A 21784-nucleotide genomic window follows, 5' to 3' on the forward strand; every position below is an offset into this window, starting at 1 on the left:
TCCAGTTTTCAGAACAACCTCTTATGGGGAACTCTGTCAAAAGCCTTTTTTAGGTCCAGATAGATGCAGTCAACCCAACCATCTCTTCCCTGTAAAATCTCTGTGGCTCGATCATAAAAACTGAGCAAGTTCATTACACAGGATCTTCCAGATCGAAAACCATACTGTCTGTCTGATATTATATCATTTTCCTCCAGGTGTTCTACCCATTTAGTTTTCATTATTTTTTCCAATATTTTGACTATTACACTTATCAATGATACAGGTCTATAATTAAGGGGGTCTTCCCTGTTTCCACTTTTGTAGATTGGAACTATGTTAGCTTTTTTCCACACATCAGCTACAACTCCTCTACACAGGGATACCTGAAAAATCAGTTGAAGTGGAATGCTGAGCTCAGGTGCACATTCTCTCAGAACCCATGGTGAAACTCCATCTGGACCAACTGCTTTGTTCTTATTTAGCTCCTTGAGCATTTTTTCCACTTTATCTCTAGACACCTCTATGTGCTCTATGTTGTTCCCTGGAATTCTTATTGTGTCTGGTTCCCTAAAGATTTCATTTTGTACAAACACACTTTGGAACTTTTCGTTCAGTGTTTCACACATTTCCTTTTCATTTTCCGTGAATCTATTTCCCATTTTCAACCTCTGAATATTATCCTTTACCTGCAATTTGTTGTTTATGAATTTATAGAATAGACCTGGTTCTGTTTTACATTTGTTTCCAATCCCTTTTTCAAAATTTCTTTCTGCCTCTCTCCTCACTGCCGTGTAGTTGTTTCTCGCATCTTTGTATCGCTGGTATGTTTGGGGTTTGGCCTCTTCCTGTATTGATTCCATTTTTGTGTCTTTTGGTCTCTGGCCCTCTCGCAATTTCTATTGAACCAATCCTGTTTCCTAGTTCTGCATCTGTTTTGGTATAAATTTTTTTGTGCCTTTATCATATATTTCATAAAACTTGACATACATCTCATTCACTTCCTTGTCTAGCATCAAGTCTGTCCAATTATACTCGCTAAAAAAATTTCTAAGGTGGCCATAATGTCCTCTCCTAAAGTCAGGTTTTTCAACTGCTTCAACCTCCTTATTTTCTTCCAGATTATAACGCACTGCATACTTTATTCCCAAAAAGACATGGTCATTTTTCCCAAGGGAGGAAGGTACTGAATGTCAAATACCTCTTCCTCCTTCCTGGTAAATATCAAATCTAGCATGGAGGGAACATCCCCTTCCCTCATCCTCGTAGCTTGTTTAACATGTTGATACAAGAATGTTTCCAGGATGAGGTCTACAAATCTACAGGTCCAAAAATCTTCTGTTTTAGCTTCATATGCCTCCCAGTCTATGGATTTAAAGTTCAAGTCACCGTGAGTGAGTGAGTACTCGCCTAGTTGTACTTGAGGGGTTTGAGCTCTGGCTCTTTGGTCCCGCCTCTCAACCGTCAATCAACAGGTGTACAGGTTCCCGAGCCTATTGGGCTCTATCATATCTACACTTGAAACTGAGTCAGCCTCCACCACATCACTTCCTAATGCAGTCCATTTGTCAACCACTCTGACACTAAAAAATTTCTTTCTAATATCTCTGTGGCTCATCTGGGCACTCAGTTTCCACCTGTGTCCCCTAGTGTGTGTGTCCCTTGTGTTAAATAGCCTGTCTTTATCAACCCTGTCGATTCCTTGAGAATCGAGAATGTGGTGATCATGTCCCCCTTAATTCTTCTCCTCGTAGCTCATACCTCTCAGCTCGGGTACTATTCTGGTGGTAAACCTTTGAACCTTTTCCAGTTTAGTCTTATGCTGGACTAGATATGGACTCCATGCTGGAGCCGCATACTCCAGGATTGGTCTGACATATGTGGTATATACTGTTCTGAAAGATTCCTTACACAAGTTTCTAAAGGCCGTTCTTATGTTAGCCAACCTGGCATATGCTGCTGATGTTATCCTCTTGATATGAGCTTCAGGGGACAGGTCCCTCGCGCGCACACGCGCTCTCGCTCTCTCTCCCCCCGACTCTCTCGATGCATGCATGGGCATGTTTTCAATTTCTCTTTCAAAGTCTAGTACGGTCGTGTTGATATCAGTTATATTTACAGGGGTTTGGATATCCTGCATAAAGAAATTGTCTGGATCTTCCACTTTCATGTTGTTTATTGAAGTGGATGTAAATAGTCTGTGATAGTGTACAGTGTGTAAATAAGTTGTAAAAGTACAATATTGAACATGATATATAGAAAACATAAACAATGTTTGTGGACACATTTGTGATATATGTAACAGTTTCTTTGAACTTCAGATGTTCTACTGCCTGAATATTTTAAGTGTGTTCAATATACATAGTATTAGCCAGAAAAAAACAAAAATGCATTTGTAATTGTGCAGAAAAAATTAAAAAATAAAAAATAAAAATAATTATGGCAACTCGCGCTTATTGCAGCTGGTGCGCAACTGCCAACAGGAGTCTACGGCACGGGTGACCACCGAGCCGTGACATCACACAACATTTTCTGGACACCACTGTGGCCAAAATAAGTACATTTGTGCAATATTTTCAACATATACGATCAGTGAAGGGTATTTAACACTTTTGGAAGACAAATCATTTTTTGCAAAGAATTTATTTTTGGTACACCACGGGTTTGTCATAATTTAAGGCAGAGCAGTGCAATGGTTAAAAGCACTGGGTACCAATAAGTGGTAAACCCTCAGAACCAAAACTTAGTCCCCATAGGCCCTGATAGGCAAACAAAGCATTGTTTGCCTATCAGGGGAGTACAGGAAAATGAAGCACACATCAATAAAGTGGAAAATTAGAATAGAGTACCAGTACAGAATATTTGCGAAAGAAACAGGAGATAATAAAGTTTTAAACTAAATTCTATGCTTACATGTTTATCAGTGACTATGGGGAAGCCAGATCTAGCAGCTCTATGCCTTGCTCATATATACCCAATACCTATAGCTGTCCAGAGGACCACTAGTAACATTAAGTTTTAAGTTAAAAGAAATGACAGAAGTAGACAATACAAACTTGGGCAATGAAATTATTATTACAAGCAGAGCGACTGAATAATGAAGACATTTGGACCGCATCCCATTTGGTATTTGTTGTACTGTAAACAAATTTAAATTAAATGCATTTGCCCATATACAAGTTGGAGTGATTATGTTGCAATCAACTATACACAACTGAATAGTTGATTAGAACATAATCCCAGAAAAGAATGAAATGTGGCACTTGCAACATTCAACTGTGCGTAAAGCCAGGTATTTGTAAATTTGAATATGAAACACCAACATATTATGTAAATCCAGCTTACCCGAACCCTGTTGTATTTGTGGCGATGATCCTGGAGGGAGGGACTGTGAACTGAGGTCGTGTGGCGGCCCCGGGGGTGCAGGACTGGGCCCAGGTGGGACTCCAACCTGACCCACACCTGTGCCCACTCCACCACTACTGTGTCCACCTACTCCTCCACTCTGCAAAACATTACAAATTGGTAATAATTTAAATAACAATAAAATATAGTGTTTGGTTAAATCACTGAATGATCGAGATGGTATTGCCTCCTATACCAGCATACATCATTAAAGCAAGATATTACAATACTGAAATTCCCTCTACCCCACTTCTACCCCTTCATCCTCCCTCTTCTCTATTCCTTTCTTCAATCACCTGAGTGATTGAATTCAATCTTCTTTCTTTCATCTTATCCAATTTGTATCCGTGGCTTTTTCATCTATTTCTTTTTTATATATTTAGCTCCCTATTAAAACCCTTTTGTTATAGTGTACCCATTTATCCTTTTGTATACCTCTACCACATTCACATTTACTCTCTACCTTTCTTGAGAATGTAAATTAAGCGCTCTCTCTCTCTCTCTCTCTTCATAGAGGAAGTTTAGAGTTCCTTGGATTAACTTTGTCGTCCTCCTCTGTTTATGTTAAGGTGAATTAATATCCATTATATATTTATATTTTCTGGTTTAAGGTGCTCATAAACCAGAGTAATGACACCTTGCTCAAACTGAATACTTGGGACCAAATCTATTCCATTCCACAATGAATTCATCTCCACCAAGGACTTCTCTATTTTTAGCTATACAGATTTTACGCCTTGCTCCAAAGGAAAGAAGAGATCCTTATGTACAGTACATGTATATAGAAACAATATAAAATGCATTAAAAAATATATTTAAAGTACTGTACTTTAAAACAAAACTGGAATATAAAATGATAAATTTTCACAAATAGATAGATAGGCAGGCAGGTAGACGATATATATAGGCAGGTAGATAGGTAGGTAGGTAGGTATATATTATATTTAGGAGGCTCGCCCCACCGGGCACCGCGAGGCTCGCCCCACCGGGCACCGCGAGGCTCGCCCCACCGGGCACCAGGAGGCTCGCCCCACCGGGCACCAGGAGGCTCGCCCCACCGGGCACCAGGAGGCTCGCCCCACCGGGCACCAGGAGGCTCGCCCCACCGGGCACCGCGAGGCTCGCCCCACCGGGCACCGCGAGGCTCACCCCACCGGGCACCGGGAGGCTCGCCCCACCGGGCACCGGGAGGCTCGCCCCACCGGGCACCGGGAGGCTCGCCCCACCGGGCACCGGGAGGCTCGCCCCACCGGGCACCGGGAGGCTCGCCCCACCGGGCACCGGGAGGCTCGCCCCACCGGGCACCGGGAGGCTCGCCCCACCGGGCACCGGGAGGCTCGCCCCACCGGGCACCGGGAGGCTCGCCCCACCGGGCACCAGGAGGCTCAAAGACTCCTACTGCTCAGGTGAATGAATTAGCCTAGTAATTTGAATGTAATAAAGTACTAATACAAAAAGCACATCTGCTAAGAATCCATACCTGTAATACTTGATGATGTTGTGTGTGCTGTGTTAATGTAGCATGAGTGTGTGTGTGATGCTGTGAGTGTGGGACTTGAGGCGCAGCTGCTGCGTTGTGTGGATTGTGGGATGGAGGTTGTGATTGTGTGCGAAGCTGTGGAGGTCCTGGTTGAGGCTGCTGGGCACTAGATGGAGGTGGGTGGGGTGAGTACTGGTTGAGTCTTAGCTGCGCTCCAGTAGCCCCACCCGGCCCACCACTGAATCCACCCACATCACCTGAAACAACGAAATCATGAATTATTATTATGCATTTGGTAATTGCTGGCGGAGAGAACAAACTACGTCTTGCATTATTTTATGACAGTTTTACCTTAAAAAAAATTATAATGTAGCAGTCCCAGTGGCACAGTGGTAGGACACTCGCCCAGCGCTTCGCGAGTGCTTTGGCCTGGGTTCGTATCCTAGCCGGGAAGGATTGACCAAGCACCAAGCCTTAACTGCAGCCTCTGTTCACCCAGCAGTGAATGGAACACCTGGTTGTTAAACGATTTGGTGGGTCGTATTCCAGGGAAAAATTAGGATTAAGGACCTGCCAGAAACGCTATGCATGCTAGCGGCTGTACAAGAATGCAAGAACTATTGTATATAAATAAAAAAAAATTTACTTGTTAGAATGATTAAATGAAGCACTTAAAAAATTCCACAAAATATCCTTGTAAAACAGGAGTATGTCTTATGCAGAGCTTTGTATTGTATGTGAGAAAAAATGGTATTTTCTTTTATTAATTATTTTAGAGCACAACTTAAGGAAAAACATCACTTTGGCCATTTATTAAATACAATAATGTTCTGAATTCCCTTTTCATTAAAACCAAACCAACTCAAACAATATCTCCAAGACCCTCAGAAAATTCACAAGTGAAATTCTCTTACTTAGGCAATATCTATACAATGAAAATTCTTTCCATTTATACTGGCACATTTCTACAAGTATTTACACAAGTAAATACCTAAGAGACAATGTGTTTGCCTGTTTGTTTGACTGATGTTGGAAGCCATATGCTTGAGACTAGCCTCACCATACTTTGCAGAGTGAATGGTCTGGGGTACGGGACAGGCAGGTTGGTCGGGGTCGGTCCTTTGGGTCCTATTATGAGATAATTGAGCATAATAGCGACTCGCCAGAAACATTGCTGGAACAATGGTGGAATTCAAGAACAAATTAGATAAGTTCTTGCAAGAAGTACTGGACCAACAGACTGTAGTGGCCTACAGGCAGCTGTAAGCAACACCCTGTTGTACCAAGTTATCCAGTCTCGAGGAGCAGAAGAACTCCTGTAACACCCAGGACCTCCCCCCCCTCAGAGTTCACACCCAGGGAAGCCTTCTCCAAGAGGTCAGCCCAGATGACCTCCGGTTTATCTTGTATATTGATTAAAAATTCCTGGGTTAGTCTTAGTCAGCATAGTTTCAAGTATGTAATATTTCATGCAAGGAAATTAGACTCCAGATTCTTATGTGTAAACATCCCTGGATCTCCCCCTTTTGGCCAGGTCAGAGGTCAGTCACATATGTAATTAATAACTCCTCTCTTGAAGAGTGTATGGTGAATGTCAAACAAGCTTTTTGAAATATTTCTTGAGTGTTTGTACACTTTTGGTGGGTAGCAACAGCAGATCTCCCCCTCCCCCTGTGGGGGTTGTATATAGAGGGCCTGTAGGAACATAGGAAAGGCAGAGGGCGGTACACCGGGATCGAAAGCGGGGCTGTGAAGAACATCTCAGCCCGGGAGAGAGATAGCTTAAGGTAATGTGTGTGATCTCTTGAGTTTTTGTTCCATGTCCAAATTTCTTAACTTTTTGCCAGTGTTAGTGTAGCATGTATAAGTAGTGATTGACATAATTTTGGTCTCAATAAACTCGTTAAATTTCCCGTCTGTGTCAATTGTTGAATCCTCTTAGCCTTTTGGATATAGTGGCTGACAACCATTTTCATAATTAATGACAGTCATAGAAAGTACTCTCCTAGTCAAGCAATGTTTCTTGCCTCGTTGCTTGATATAGTTTCAATGGTCAAAGGCAGATGGTGGCAGCGTATTTAATCCTTGTGTTAGCATTTCCTTATTGGCAGTGTACCTTTGGTTCCGGTGTAACCATCATATGTCAGCTCATAACAGTGTTCTTAAGTGCAACCGATGAGGAAGTGTTACTCAGGATAGTTTAGTGTTCCATTATAGTGGTACACTTTAGGGTGGTGTTACAATAGAGTGGTGTTACACTCCAGAGACCCTCTCCAGTCAAGCTGCAGATAACCCACGTAATCTATGAAAGGTGGTTAGTAGAGCCCTAGATTTTTTACTAACGAAATGGAAACGCCTCTGATTAAAAATACTTACCAGGCTCACTCCACTCCATGTAGTCTAGGGTAGCTGCACTAACGCAGATGTACCTCATATTATATATATTATTATATATATATATATATTATATAAGCCTCTGATTAACCACCCTGTGAGATGAAGACTCAGTATCACTGCTGCCTTATTCACTCTTGTGTTCATGATATCCTCATAATACACCCAGAGTGTGCCAGTGCAGACTACTGATCACATGCCTCTATGACTAACCATTCTGTGTGATGGGGATTTTTAGCACCATGTAGCCCTTCTGACACTTCGTACTCTCCTTCATATAGTCTAGGGGCAGCTGCACAAAAGCATGTTAATAAAGGTTGAAGGCCTTTATTATCAGAGGTCCACGGTTGTTCAACATCCTCCCAGCGAGTACAGGTACAAGAAATATTGCCGGAACAACCATGGACATCAAGAGAAAACTAGATAGTTTTCTTCAAGAAGTGCCGGACCAACCGGGCTGTGGTGGGTGTGGGGGACTGTGGGCCGCTAAAAAAAAAAAAAAAAAAAAAAAAAAAACTCTTCTTTGGTGGACCAAACTTTCCCAAGTAGCGCCTGGCCACGGGGCCGGGCTTGGGGAGTGGAACAACTCCCAGAACCCCATCAAGCAGGTACGACACACACCCATCATACTCTGTATGATGGTGAACGTCAAGTGAACCTGAAAGATGTTGTGAAAGATTCCTCCAGCCACACCTTTAAGGTCAGAATAACCTTAAAATTTAAACATGAGAAGAGTTAAATTATAACCCAAGAGGTACAAAAGGTAGGCGAGGGCATAGTGATCTACAACCTACTTCCCTGTAGCCACTAGCAGGTAACAGGTTAGCTAAGACCCACCACTTCCTCCTTCCTCATCACCATCAACCATCTTCATCAACCATCTTCACCAGCCTCCCTCACTAAACACAACCAAACACCTCCCTCACTAAACACAACCAAACACCTCCCTCACTAAACACAACCAAACACCTCCCTCACTAAACACAACCAAACACCTCCCTCACTAAACACAACCAAACACCTCCCTCACTAAACACAACCAAACACCTCCCTCACTAAACACAACCAAACACCTCCCTCACTAAACAACCAAACATCTCCCTCACTAAACACAACCAAACACCACCCCTCACTAAACACAACCAAACACCACCCCTCACTAAACACAACCAAACACCACCCTCACTAAACACAACCAAACATCTCCCTCACCAAACACAACCAAACATCTCCCTCATTAAACACAACCAAACACCTCCCTCACTAAACACAACCAAACATCTCCCTCACTAAACACAACCAAACATCTCCCTCACCAAACACAACCAAACATCTCCCTCACTAAACACAACCAAACACCACCCTCACTAAACACAACCAAACACCACCCTCACTAAACACAACCAAACACCTCCCTCACTAAACACAACCAAACACCTCCCTCACTAAACACAACCAAACATCTCCCTCACTAAACACAACCAAACACCACCCTCACTAAACACAACCAAACACCTCCCTCATTAAACACAACCAAACACCTCCCTCACTAAACACAACCAAACATCTCCCTCACTAAACACAACCAAACATCTCCCTCACTAAACACAACCAAACACCTCCCTCACTAAACACAACCAAACACCTCCCTCACTAAACACAACCAAACACCTCCCTCACTAAACACAACCAAACACCTCCCTCACTAAACACAACCAAACACCTCCCTCACTAAACACAACCAAACATCTCCCTCACTAAACACAACCAAACACCTCCCTCACTAAACACAACCAAACACCTCCCTCACTAAACACAACCAAACATCTCCCTCACTAAACACAACCAAACACCTCCCTCACTAAACACAACCAAACACCTCCCTCACTAAACACAACCAAACATCTCCCTCACTAAACACAACCAAACACCACCCCTCACTAAACACAACCAAACACCACCCTCACTAAACACAACCAAACATCTCCCTCACCAAACACAACCAAACATCTCCCTCACTAAACACAACCAAACACCACCCTCACTAAACACAACCAAACACCACCCTCACTAAACACAACCAAACACCTCCCTCACTAAACACAACCAAACACCTCCCTCACTAAACACAACCAAACACCACCCTCACTAAACACAACCAAACACCTCCCTCACTAAACACAACCAAACACCTCCCTCACTAAACACAACCAAACACCACCCTCACTAAACACAACCAAACATCTCCCTCACTAAACACAACCAAACATCTCCCTCACTAAACACAACCAAACATCTCCCTCACTAAACACAACCAAACACCACCCTCACTAAACACAACCAAACACCACCCTCACTAAACACAACCAAACACCACCCTCACTAAACACAACCAAACATCTCCCTCATTAAACACAACCAAACACCTCCCTCACTAAACACAACCAAACATCTCCCTCACTAAACACAACCAAACACCTCCCTCACTAAACACAACCAAACACCTCCCTCACCAAACACAACCAAACATCTCCCTCACTAAACACAACCAAACACCACCCTCACTAAACACAACCAAACACCACCCTCACTAAACACAACCAAACACCACCCTCACTAAACACAACCAAACACCTCCCTCACTAAACACAACCAAACACCTCCCTCACTAAACACAACCAAACACCTCCCTCACTAAACACAACCAAACACCTCCCTCACTAAACACAACCAAACACCTCCCTCACTAAACACAACCAAACACCTCCCTCACTAAACACAACCAAACACCACCCCTCACTAAACACAACCAAACACCACCCTCACTAAACACAACCAAACACCTCCCTCACTAAACACAACCAAACACCTCCCTCACTAAACACAACCAAACACCTCCCTCACTAAACACAACCAAACACCTCCCTCACTAAACACAACCAAACACCTCCCTCACTAAACACAACCAAACACCTCCCTCACTAAACACAACCAAACACCTCCCTCACTAAACACAACCAAACACCTCCCTCACTAAACACAACCAAACACCTCCCTCACTAAACACAACCAAACACCACCCTCACTAAACACAACCAAACACCACCCTCACTAAACACAACCAAACACCACCCTCACTAAACACAACCAAACACCACCCTCACTAAACACAACCAAACATCTCCCTCATTAAACACAACCAAACACCTCCCTCACTAAACACAACCAAACACCTCCCTCACTAAACACAACCAAACACCTCCCTCACTAAACACAACCAAACACCTCCCTCACTAAACACAACCAAACACCACCCCTCACTAAACACAACCAAACACCACCCTCACTAAACACAACCAAACACCTCCCTCACTAAACACAACCAAACACCTCCCTCACTAAACACAACCAAACACCTCCCTCACTAAACACAACCAAACACCTCCCTCACTAAACACAACCAAACACCTCCCTCACTAAACACAACCAAACACCTCCCTCACTAAACACAACCAAACACCACCCCTCACTAAACACAACCAAACACCACCCTCACTAAACACAACCAAACACCTCCCTCACTAAACACAACCAAACACCTCCCTCACTAAACACAACCAAACACCACCCTCACTAAACACAACCAAACACCTCCCTCACTAAACACAACCAAACACCTCCCTCACTAAACACAACCAAACACCACCCTCACTAAACACAACCAAACATCTCCCTCACTAAACACAACCAAACATCTCCCTCACTAAACACAACCAAACACCACCCTCACTAAACACAACCAAACACCACCCTCACTAAACACAACCAAACACCACCCTCACTAAACACAACCAAACATCTCCCTCATTAAACACAACCAAACACCTCCCTCACTAAACACAACCAAACATCTCCCTCACTAAACACAACCAAACATCTCCCTCACTAAACACAACCAAACACCACCCCTCACTAAACACAACCAAACACCACCCTCACTAAACACAACCAAACATCTCCCTCACCAAACACAACCAAACATCTCCCTCACCAAACACAACCAAACACCACCCTCACTAAACACAACCAAACACCACCCTCACTAAACACAACCAAACACCTCCCTCACTAAACACAACCAAACACCTCCCTCACTAAACACAACCAAACACCACCCTCACTAAACACAACCAAACACCTCCCTCACTAAACACAACCAAACACCTCCCTCACTAAACACAACCAAACACCACCCTCACTAAACACAACCAAACATCTCCCTCACTAAACACAACCAAACATCTCCCTCACTAAACACAACCAAACATCTCCCTCACTAAACACAACCAAACACCACCCTCACTAAACACAACCAAACACCACCCTCACTAAACACAACCAAACACCACCCTCACTAAACACAACCAAACATCTCCCTCATTAAACACAACCAAACACCTCCCTCACTAAACACAACCAAACATCTCCCTCACTAAACACAACCAAACACCTCCCTCACTAAACACAACCAAACACCTCCCTCACCAAACACAACCAAACATCTCCCTCACTAAACACAACCAAACACCACCCTCACTAAACACAACCAAACACCACCCTCACTAAACACAACCAAACACCTCCCTCACTAAACACAACCAAACACCTCCCTCACTAAACACAACCAAACACCTCCCTCACTAAACACAACCAAACACCTCCCTCACTAAACACAACCAAACACCTCCCTCACTAAACACAACCAAACACCTCCCTCACTAAACACAACCAAACACCACCCCTCACTAAACACAACCAAACACCACCCTCACTAAACACAACCAAACACCTCCCTCACTAAACACAACCAAACACCTCCCTCACTAAACACAACCAAACACCTCCCTCACTAAACACAACCAAACACCTCCCTCACTAAACACAACCAAACACCTCCCTCACTAAACACAACCAAACACCTCCCTCACTAAACACAACCAAACACCTCCCTCACTAAACACAACCAAACACCTCCCTCACTAAACACAACCAAACATCTCCCTCACTAAACACAACCAAACACCACCCTCACTAAACACAACCAAACACCACCCTCACTAAACACAACCAAACACCACCCTCACTAAACACAACCAAACACCACCCTCACTAAACACAACCAAACATCTCCCTCATTAAACACAACCAAACACCTCCCTCACTAAACACAACCAAACACCTCCCTCACTAAACACAACCAAACACCTCCCTCACTAAACACAACCAAACACCTCCCTCACTAAACACAACCAAACACCACCCCTCACTAAACACAACCAAACACCACCCTCACTAAACACAACCAAACACCTCCCTCACTAAACACAACCAAACACCTCCCTCACTAAACACAACCAAACACCTCCCTCACTAAACACAACCAAACACCTCCCTCACTAAACACAACCAAACACCTCCCTCACTAAACACAACCAAACACCTCCCTCACTAAACACAACCAAACACCTCCCTCACTAAACACAACCAAACACCTCCCTCACTAAACACAACCAAACACCACCCCTCACTAAACACAACCAAACACCACCCTCACTAAACACAACCAAACACCTCCCTCACTAAACACAACCAAACACCTCCCTCACTAAACACAACCAAACACCACCCTCACTAAACACAACCAAACACCTCCCTCACTAAACACAACCAAACACCTCCCTCACTAAACACAACCAAACACCACCCTCACTAAACACAACCAAACATCTCCCTCACTAAACACAACCAAACATCTCCCTCACTAAACACAACCAAACACCACCCTCACTAAACACAACCAAACACCACCCTCACTAAACACAACCAAACACCACCCTCACTAAACACAACCAAACATCTCCCTCATTAAACACAACCAAACACCTCCCTCACTAAACACAACCAAACATCTCCCTCACTAAACACAACCAAACATCTCTCATTAAACACAACCAAACACCTCCCTCACTAAACACAACCAAACACCTCCCTCACTAAACACCACCCTCACTAAACACAACCAAACACCCGACACATTACAAGGAAACCAGCAGCCTTTAAAATATTAACACTAGTTCCCTCACAGCCTAGACTGACGAATGAGGCCAAGGACGCACCCCCCCCCAGCCAGTAACGCATGGACGCCACTAACCGCACAACACACACGAGCGCACCACCCATAAGTGCACCACAATTACACGAGGCAGCGTCGGACAACTTTGTATGACGGTATGATAGCACTAGCACACGACACCCAGAAATTGTTGCGCCAGTTAATCAATAGGTAATAAGCGAATTCCTGACTAAAGGAATTCGAACCCGCGTGGAGTGAGAATCACAACGTACAAAAGCATTCGGCGACATGGCCAGAGTAGATAACAAGCAGCGTGTGACACGCAAGGCTTAGCAACATTACAACAGAGGTAACTGCAGAAGGCCTATTGGCCCATACGAGGCAGCTCCTATTTATAACCACCCAATCCCACTCATATACATGTCCAACCCGCGCTTGAAACAATCGAGGGACCCCACCTCCACCACGTTACGCGGTAATTGGTTCCACAAATCAACAACCCTGTTACCGAACATTTACCCAAGTCTTTCCTAAATCTAAACTTACCCAATTTATACCCATTGTTTCGCGTTCTGCCTTGTCTTGATACTTTTAATACCCTATTAATATCCCCTTTGTTTGTTAGGAAAGATGAGAGCTGGAAACAAAATACTCAAGTATGTAGAGGGATAAATAAAAATAAAATGGCAGGATTTGTCATATGTGAGAAGAAACAAAAACTAAACGAAGGGCAAAAAAAAAAAAAGTCAATTTTTGCTGCTCTGATGCCGACGACAACCTTGAAAATGTCGCCGTCAGCTGACAACTAAGAAGGTTTGTGTGGCATGATTTAGGGCTGAACTGGGAAGACAGACTGAGGGAGCAGAGCCTCGTCTCACACGAACGGTGACAAACAGGAAATGATCCGGACATACAAAATATTACATAATTATATGTTAATGATGACTAACAATCAAATGAGAGGAATGGTGTGGACGCTAGTCCCCCCCCCCACCTTGATAAGTCCCACAGTTGGACGTTAGTCCGTCCCTAGCAAGACCCCAGAGGTGGACGTTAATCCTTTTAAGGGGGTCGTATTACGCTTTTTTAATTGTTGTTTAATGTCAACCAAACTTTTTTAATTAGTTGTATATAAGAAGGGCTGCAACTGTTTACGTTTCAATATCGCACAATATATAGAAAGGAGAGATATATTTTTCTTTTTTGTTTTGTTTTTCCAACGAATTTTACACATTTTCAATAATTAACTACAACCACAAGTTTCAAATGACATAATTTCTATGACACTCGTATATCATATTAGCATATGATAAAGCATTTGGCTAAATAGGGATTATCCAAAATATGTTTAGTTTTACCAATACAAGTAGTCAAAGTTCCCCCAAAAATATATGCCAATACTTTATGTTTGCAAAGATTTATAATATCAATAAATGAACTTGGGAATAAAGTGTCTTAGCATTATTGTAGAGACGTCAACTCTACATATAAGGTGTAAATTTCATGTAAATTGAAAAAATGAAAAAGGAGATGCAATTTTATGTTACTTGAAAATAAATAAGATCAAGGACTCTGCCACCTGTGGTTGACGTTGACTTCAACCAATTTCCTCCAAAATTTGCATCTTTACAGATAGGCACACGTTCTGGAAGGTGTACAAGTTTCATGCAAATCGGTTGATAAACAATATGAACAAAAAATCTATTTTTCATTTTTATTTATTTTTTTTTTGCATAAAACCGATTAAAATAGCTTATTATATGCTATTGTGACAGCTTAGAGTCATAGACATTATTTCAGTTGACACTTTTGTTTGATAATTTTTGACCATTTTGGAAAATTTAATTCAATATTTTTTCCTCCCTTCCTATTTATGCCACAATGCTGAGAGTTGAGCCAGTTGAACCAAATTTTATATACAACTAGTCAAAAAAGTTGTATTGACATCGAATCATTTTTCATTTAGCGCATTTTCCGCAATATTTTCCGTAATAATTTTCCTTAATAAACCACGGTGGTGAACGCTAGATATATCTTCACTCTGCCACTGATTTCTTCCATGCCCATTGTGTTTACAATTACATCATGGTCAAATTTTATCCGACCATGATGTAATTGTTAATTATATAATTTCAAAGGCTATCTCCGTCTTGAGTAAGCCCAGTTAGGCGAGTCGTATCTGTAGTGTGCAACAGTGAGTAACGTTGATAATATTCTTACATCTACTACTTGTGAATCCAGTTTCCTCCTGTCTTGTCTTACTTTTGTCTCAATTTAAGGAGACGGACGCATTGCCCACCTTGTCTATTCCCCCCCCCCTCAGTATTGTTTCATTCTCTACAGCTACGCGATTTAGTTCCTTTAACCTATTTTCGTGGCTTAAACCTCTGTGCTTTTTACATGTTTGCTCAGTTCAGCGCAAAGTACAGATTCAGGGAGGGTGCTGCAACACCAGTATCGGTTTACCACAAGAACACCATACAATACACTGCAGAAGGCCTAGTGGCCCATACGAGGCCTCTCCTATTTATATCCAGTATTATGTGACGCCTGGTAATTTGTCCCATATCTTGACCAGACCACGCACTAGAAGGTGAAGGGACGACGACGTTTCGGTCCGTCCTGGACCATTCTCAAGTCGATTTGTCCCATAGGTTGTACTGACTGCTCTGAAAGAGTCCTTAGTTATGTTTTAATGAGGCAGCAATGTTTGCCAGGTGGTCACACGTACTACAGTGGGTGTATGTGGGGTGCGATGACGGAAGGTTTGGGCAGGAAGTGTGTAGGTGGTGTTTATGGGCACGTGACTTATGTGTGGGGGTTAGGTGGGTGGTTGAGGGAAGGTGTGGCTCGCAGCGGGGCTGTATGGCTCGAAATCTACGAAATCGTAGGAAAATGGAGGTTAGTGAAGGATTGCATTTGTGTTTGTGGGGTATAGCTGTCAAAGGTTGGGCTAGTTGTTTATGGGTGATGGGAGTTGGTGCATATGGTTGGATATCGTGTGGGGGATGGGAATTGGGAGAGACGTGGGGGGGGGGGGGGAGGAGGAGGAAGGGAAGGGCGAGGCATGTGGAGGGGGGGGGGGGGGAGGACGAGGCATATGGGGGGGAATCTTCGAGGCGTGTGTGGGGGGGGGATGGGGGGCAAATAGTTTGACAAACAATATTAAATAATTACAAATACCATTAACATCCAGAATGGTAAACATCAAAGATGAAGGTCAATAAAGGGGGTGAACTTTTCCAGGTCACCATGAGCAGGGCGAGGCCAGTGAGCCAGGCCAGTGGGCCAGGCCAGTGAGCCAGGCCAGTGAGCCAGGCCAGTGAGCCAGGCCAGTGAGCCAGGCCAGTGAGCCAGGCCAGTGAGCCAGGCCAGTGAGCCAGGCCAGTGAGCCAGGCCAGTGGGCCAGGCCAGTGGGCCAGGCCAGTGAGCCAGGCCAGTGAGCCAGGCCAGTGAGCCAGGCCAGTGAGCCAGGCCAGTGAGCCAGGCCAGTGGGCCAGGCCAGTGGGCCAGGCCAGTGGGCCAGGCCAGTGGGCCAGGCCAGTGGGCCAGGCCAGTGGGCCAGGCCAGTGGGCCAGGCCAGTGGGCCAGGCCAGTGGGCCAGGCCAGTGGGCCAGGCCAGTGGGCCAGGCCAGTGAGCCAGGCCAATCTTACCGCTTCTCCCACAGCACGAGGCCCATTCCCAGGTCAATACTCCCCGCAGCACCACCCTCACTCACGGATGGTCAATACTCGCACCCCAAAAGGAGACGAAAGATTATCACATAATATAAACATGGAAAATACTGGAAAGCTAGGTCCCAAATTTATATTAAAATACTACACTGAAACGAACGAAATGGAAGTATAATGAGAATAGAACCAGTGAGGGGAAGAGGCGCACTCAGAGAACACTGTACAAACATCAGAGCCCCATCGTGGTTCTATATCCTACCAGCAACTATAAGAAATATTGTCGGAACAAAGGTTATCTCCAGATGATTTCGGGGCTTAGTGTCGTTGCGGCCCGGTCTTCGACCAGGACTCTACCCCCAGGAAGCAGCCCGTAGCAACTAACTCCCAGGTACCTATTTACTGCTAGGTAATTGGGGCGTCAGGGTGAAAGAAACATTTTGCCCATTTGTCTCCGCCTCCACCGGAGATCGAACCCGGAACCTCAGGACTACGAATCCGAAGCGCTGTCCACCCAGCTGTCAGGCACCTGACAAGGTGGACTACAAGAACAAAACAGACAAGTTCCATCAAGTGCCAGACCAACCGGGCTGTAGTGGATGTGTGGGTCTGCGGGCCGCTCCCAGCAACGGCCTGTTCCAAGCTCTAAGTCTGGCACCGGACTTAGAGCTTGGAACAGCTCTAACACTCCGCACGCACTCCAGGTGCACACCAGGTATATGGTACCTGGATGAGATAACACCCCTGAACACATTGAAGGTCAATGAACCAAACTAATTCTCTATCAATGTAACACCAACATGGAACCATATATCACATGTTACCCTAACCTCACTGGCCTTGTGAGTAGCCATAGACAGCATGCCCATGCACTCTGCACCATGCCCAGATTCCTGGAATTCTATATTCATTAAGAAGTGCAAAAGACCAGTATCACAGGTACTAAACATTTTGGAGACGGAGCCTTTATACTGGTATTATCACCAACACTTAAAACAGCGGAGATCGCGCCACGTCACAAAGGAAATAGTAAAACAGATGCAAACAAGTATAGGCCAATAGCGATAACTTCACACAGCACTCTTTCAAAGATTTTTATGATAAGAAGCCGGATTACAAATCGCATGGAATCACAACTTTTACATAACCCCGGACAATACGGGGTCAGAACAGGGCGCTCCCGTCTCCCACAATTGGTAGGTCACTATGACATGACTTTAGATGCTATGGAAGGCCAACAAAACGCAGATGTAACATACAGACTTTGCAATGGCTTTCGACAAATGTGACCATGGTGTTATTGCACACAAAATGCGCTCAAGAGGAATTATTGGCCAATTAGGGAGATAGATCTTTAATTTCCTAACGAATAGGACGAGAGTGTAATAGTCAACAAAGTAAAATTCGAATTATCTACCATGAAAAGATCAGTCCCGCCAAGGTACCATACTTGTTCTGGTACTTTTTCTCATCCTCATATCAGAGACAAGGACACGTGGGGACCAGAGCACAATCTCAACCCTCGCAAGCACACCTAGGCGAGTACACAAAACATAATGCTATCGAATAAACAAATCCACACAGCGCTTGTGGATGTGTTCAGTTGATGCATCACGCTATTTTGGTGTGTGTGTTATAATGCTAGCAGCATTTGTAGATGATACAAGGATTTTCATGAGAGTAGACAACAGACTTAGAGGACACAGCAAATCTCCACTCTGATATTGATCGGGTTTTTCAACGAGTCATACCATTATGTTTAATGAAGATAAGCTCCAGCTCCCGCATTACACGAACAAAAACGAAAACATAAAAATGGAAAGCATTTATAAAACGCAGTTAAATCACACTGTTGAACCAAAAAGCAACGTAGAGGATAAAAGGAGTAATCATGTGTAAAGGCCTTACCTTTAAAGAATACAAAGTAGCTGTCACGACTGCAAGAAAAGTGACAGGTTGGATAACAAGAACCTTCCAAACACGGTACATGTCACACCACTGATGATACGTTAACACACAAGTGCTCTCTACGGTGGAATATTGTGGCACGCCAAAAGCCCCAGTCAGAGCCAGAAAAATTGCTCACACGGAGAGCGTACAAAGATCCTTTACTGTCAGAATCCACTCACTCAAAGCATCTAAATTGGGACCTATTAAAAGTGTTAAGTCTATATTCTCTTGAGCGGAAATGAGAGATGTAATAATATACACGTGAAGAATAATAGAGGGACTGGTTTCGCATCTACACGTGGGAATAACATCACGTGAAACAAGCAGGCATGGCAGGATGTGCAAAATAGCCCCACTGAAAAGCAGAGGTAGAATAGGTACGCTAAAGGAGAAGTCATAAAGGGTCCGAGACTTTATAGAACACTCTCCTGCTACACATAAGGGGCATAACTGGCCAACCTCTCACGGTGAAGAGAACTTTATAAACCCCTCCAAAGAATACCTGATCATCCAGGCTGTGATTCATACATCAGGCTGGAAGCAACCACGTACAACAGCCTGGTTAACCAATCTACCAACCAGGAGGCCTGGTCAGAGACCGGGCCGCGGGGACGTTGATTCTGGGAACCAGCACAAGGCAGCCACGTGTGAAACACTTTCTTGATACCCGCCTGTTATCTGTTCCACAAATCAGTACCCCAGTTACCACGTCAATATTTACCCAGGTCTTTCCAAAATACGTATAAACTTCATCTTAAAGCCAGTGTTTCGTGCTGTATATTGTGTTGATGTATCATTAACCTCTTGGTCATGTTCCATCCTACCTTGGGTAACTGTATTACCCGTAACCTCAGCTCCTAGTGGAAATCATCACCGAGAGTGTCACCATACACTTTACTCACAATCCAGGATCCCGGGTTCCATTTTCGGACGAGACAGGAATGGTAGGACATGTTTCACCTGATGCCGCTGTTCACCTAGCAGTAAATATGTACCCGAGAGGTAGGCAACTGTTGTAGGGTGCTTCCTGGTGAAGGTCAGTAGTTGCCCTAGACTCATAGTGGGACATCAATAAGCTTAAGTGCAGGCTTCCAGTCGCTGACAACGGGAATTAAAACTTTAAAGCTGCAGGCGTCTGGTGGGACACCATCCTCTCTCCTAGTAAGGAAATGTACATGTTCATCTCTCAGTGTTTGGTAATATGTTTATTGTTTGTGATGTGTGTCTATGTATGTATTAACACGATGTACTGAACGGGGTGAGAATAGCTTGAGCTACCTCATCTCTTTGAGTGTATTTTACCTTAATAAATTTATTTCAATTTCAATTTCTCTCCTAGTACGTCCGTTTTTTAAGTTATCGACTCGTCCGTTAAAAATATGATGCATTACAACAAATTTAAAGACTGTAATATTAACCTTTTCTATGACTCTGCCTCTAGATTAGGTGGGTTATGTGGATGCACACGTGTGTTTAGGGTGTGAGCAGAGCCCAAGTAACCCAGCAGGAAGACAGAAGCCAGTGTGGTGACTTAGCAAGGTGTACCACAGTCATTAAAGGAGTACTAGTACGGATCAAAGTTCATCACAAGTCAATGACCCGAGCAACTGTCATGACGTTATCAAGTGACCAGACGAGCCGTGTGTTAGGTGGTAGATGTGATGGGCATGAGTAAGCTTGGTGCCGCACATGCTCACACGTCTGCCTCACTTGATGCTGCCTCTCACAGTCCTGTCTAGTGAGGTCACAGTACACACTAATATTTCACTTGTGTAATGTCGCCCACGCAACAATGAACGGCTCATTTTCAGCACGAAAATATGCCCTGGCTTTATATAATTTAAAGTGTGTACCTACGAACACGCCACTATCACGTTTCAAATGCATTTCACATAAATTATCGTTATTATTATTATTATTTAGGTGTGTGCGTGTTTGTATGTATTTATACATTTTAGAGAAAACAAATAGCATGGTTAAGTAATAATTGACAAAAAGCTTGAGCAAGCCTGGGAGACTGTGACTGGCTCATGAATGACTACATGTTACAATGCGCCTTTAAAGCGCGTGCAGAACATTTAGTATTGAGAGGCACAATAGAAAACGTACACACAATATACTGGAAAGAGTGCATTAAGCGCGCAAGGCCAGCTGGAGAGGGAAGAAGGGTTGGGGAGCTTCCCATGGATCCGCCCTCATCCACATTCCTGCTCCCAGCCTCGCTCCCTCTCGCCACTGTGTTTACCCATAGTGTATGGCCGCACCAGCACCACGGGAGCACACACCTACCTGGAAACCTGTGTGAGAACCTGTGCTTGTGACGCCAGTACTGTTGTTGGTAGGGAGGACCCTTGTTGGGCAGTAGGGTGGGGCACCGTAGCAAGTCTAGTGTGTCGTGCCGCACTAAATGTGTGGTGAGGCGCTCATATATCGGCACGATTGGCGCTGGAGGCAGCCACGGGTACATATACCCCGAAGGTGGTGCTGTAGGAGGCACAGAAGGCGGATGCTGCATCCCGGCCACCCTCACGCCTTGCCGTCGCCACCACCCCACCTCCACACCATCTCTAGTTGTTTTCAGATTACTCTATCATACCGCACTATGCACTCTAAAAGGCGTAGTTTCACAGTGAGGCGCCGCTGCCAAACTTGTGGCTAAAGCCATGGCACTTACACCGGCGGGAGGTGCTACTAGAAGGTCAGTGTCACCACTACTAGATGAGACTGTCACCACAACCACAGAGAGCCACCCATCTCTCGCTGCATCACTC

General features: G+C 44.3%; 1 protein-coding gene across 10 annotated transcripts in view; it reads right to left on the minus strand.

Moving 5' to 3' along the window:
• Window positions 1-21547, minus strand: part of LOC123757993 (eukaryotic translation initiation factor 4 gamma 1) — a 189598-nt gene extending 168051 nt beyond the window's left edge. For 3 of the 10 annotated variants that reach the window (XM_045742085.2, XM_045742083.2, XM_045742081.2), the window contains exons 1-3: window positions 21303-21547; window positions 4865-5121; window positions 3325-3484 (exon numbers count right to left, since the gene is read on the minus strand). In XM_045742085.2, coding sequence (XP_045598041.2) covers window positions 3325-3484; window positions 4865-5121; window positions 21303-21528 — 643 coding nt within the window. In that variant the 5' untranslated portion in view covers window positions 21529-21547. The remainder of the gene's footprint in view (window positions 1-3324; window positions 3485-4864; window positions 5122-21302) is intronic. The other 7 variants (XM_069338924.1, XM_045742084.2, XM_045742082.2 and 4 more) reach the window with 3 other exon arrangements.
• Window positions 21548-21784: the final 237 nt, after the last annotated feature.

Source organism: Procambarus clarkii, chromosome 40 (genome assembly GCF_040958095.1).
Source record: "Procambarus clarkii isolate CNS0578487 chromosome 40, FALCON_Pclarkii_2.0, whole genome shotgun sequence".
Taxonomy (NCBI): Eukaryota; Metazoa; Arthropoda; class Malacostraca; order Decapoda; family Cambaridae; genus Procambarus; species Procambarus clarkii.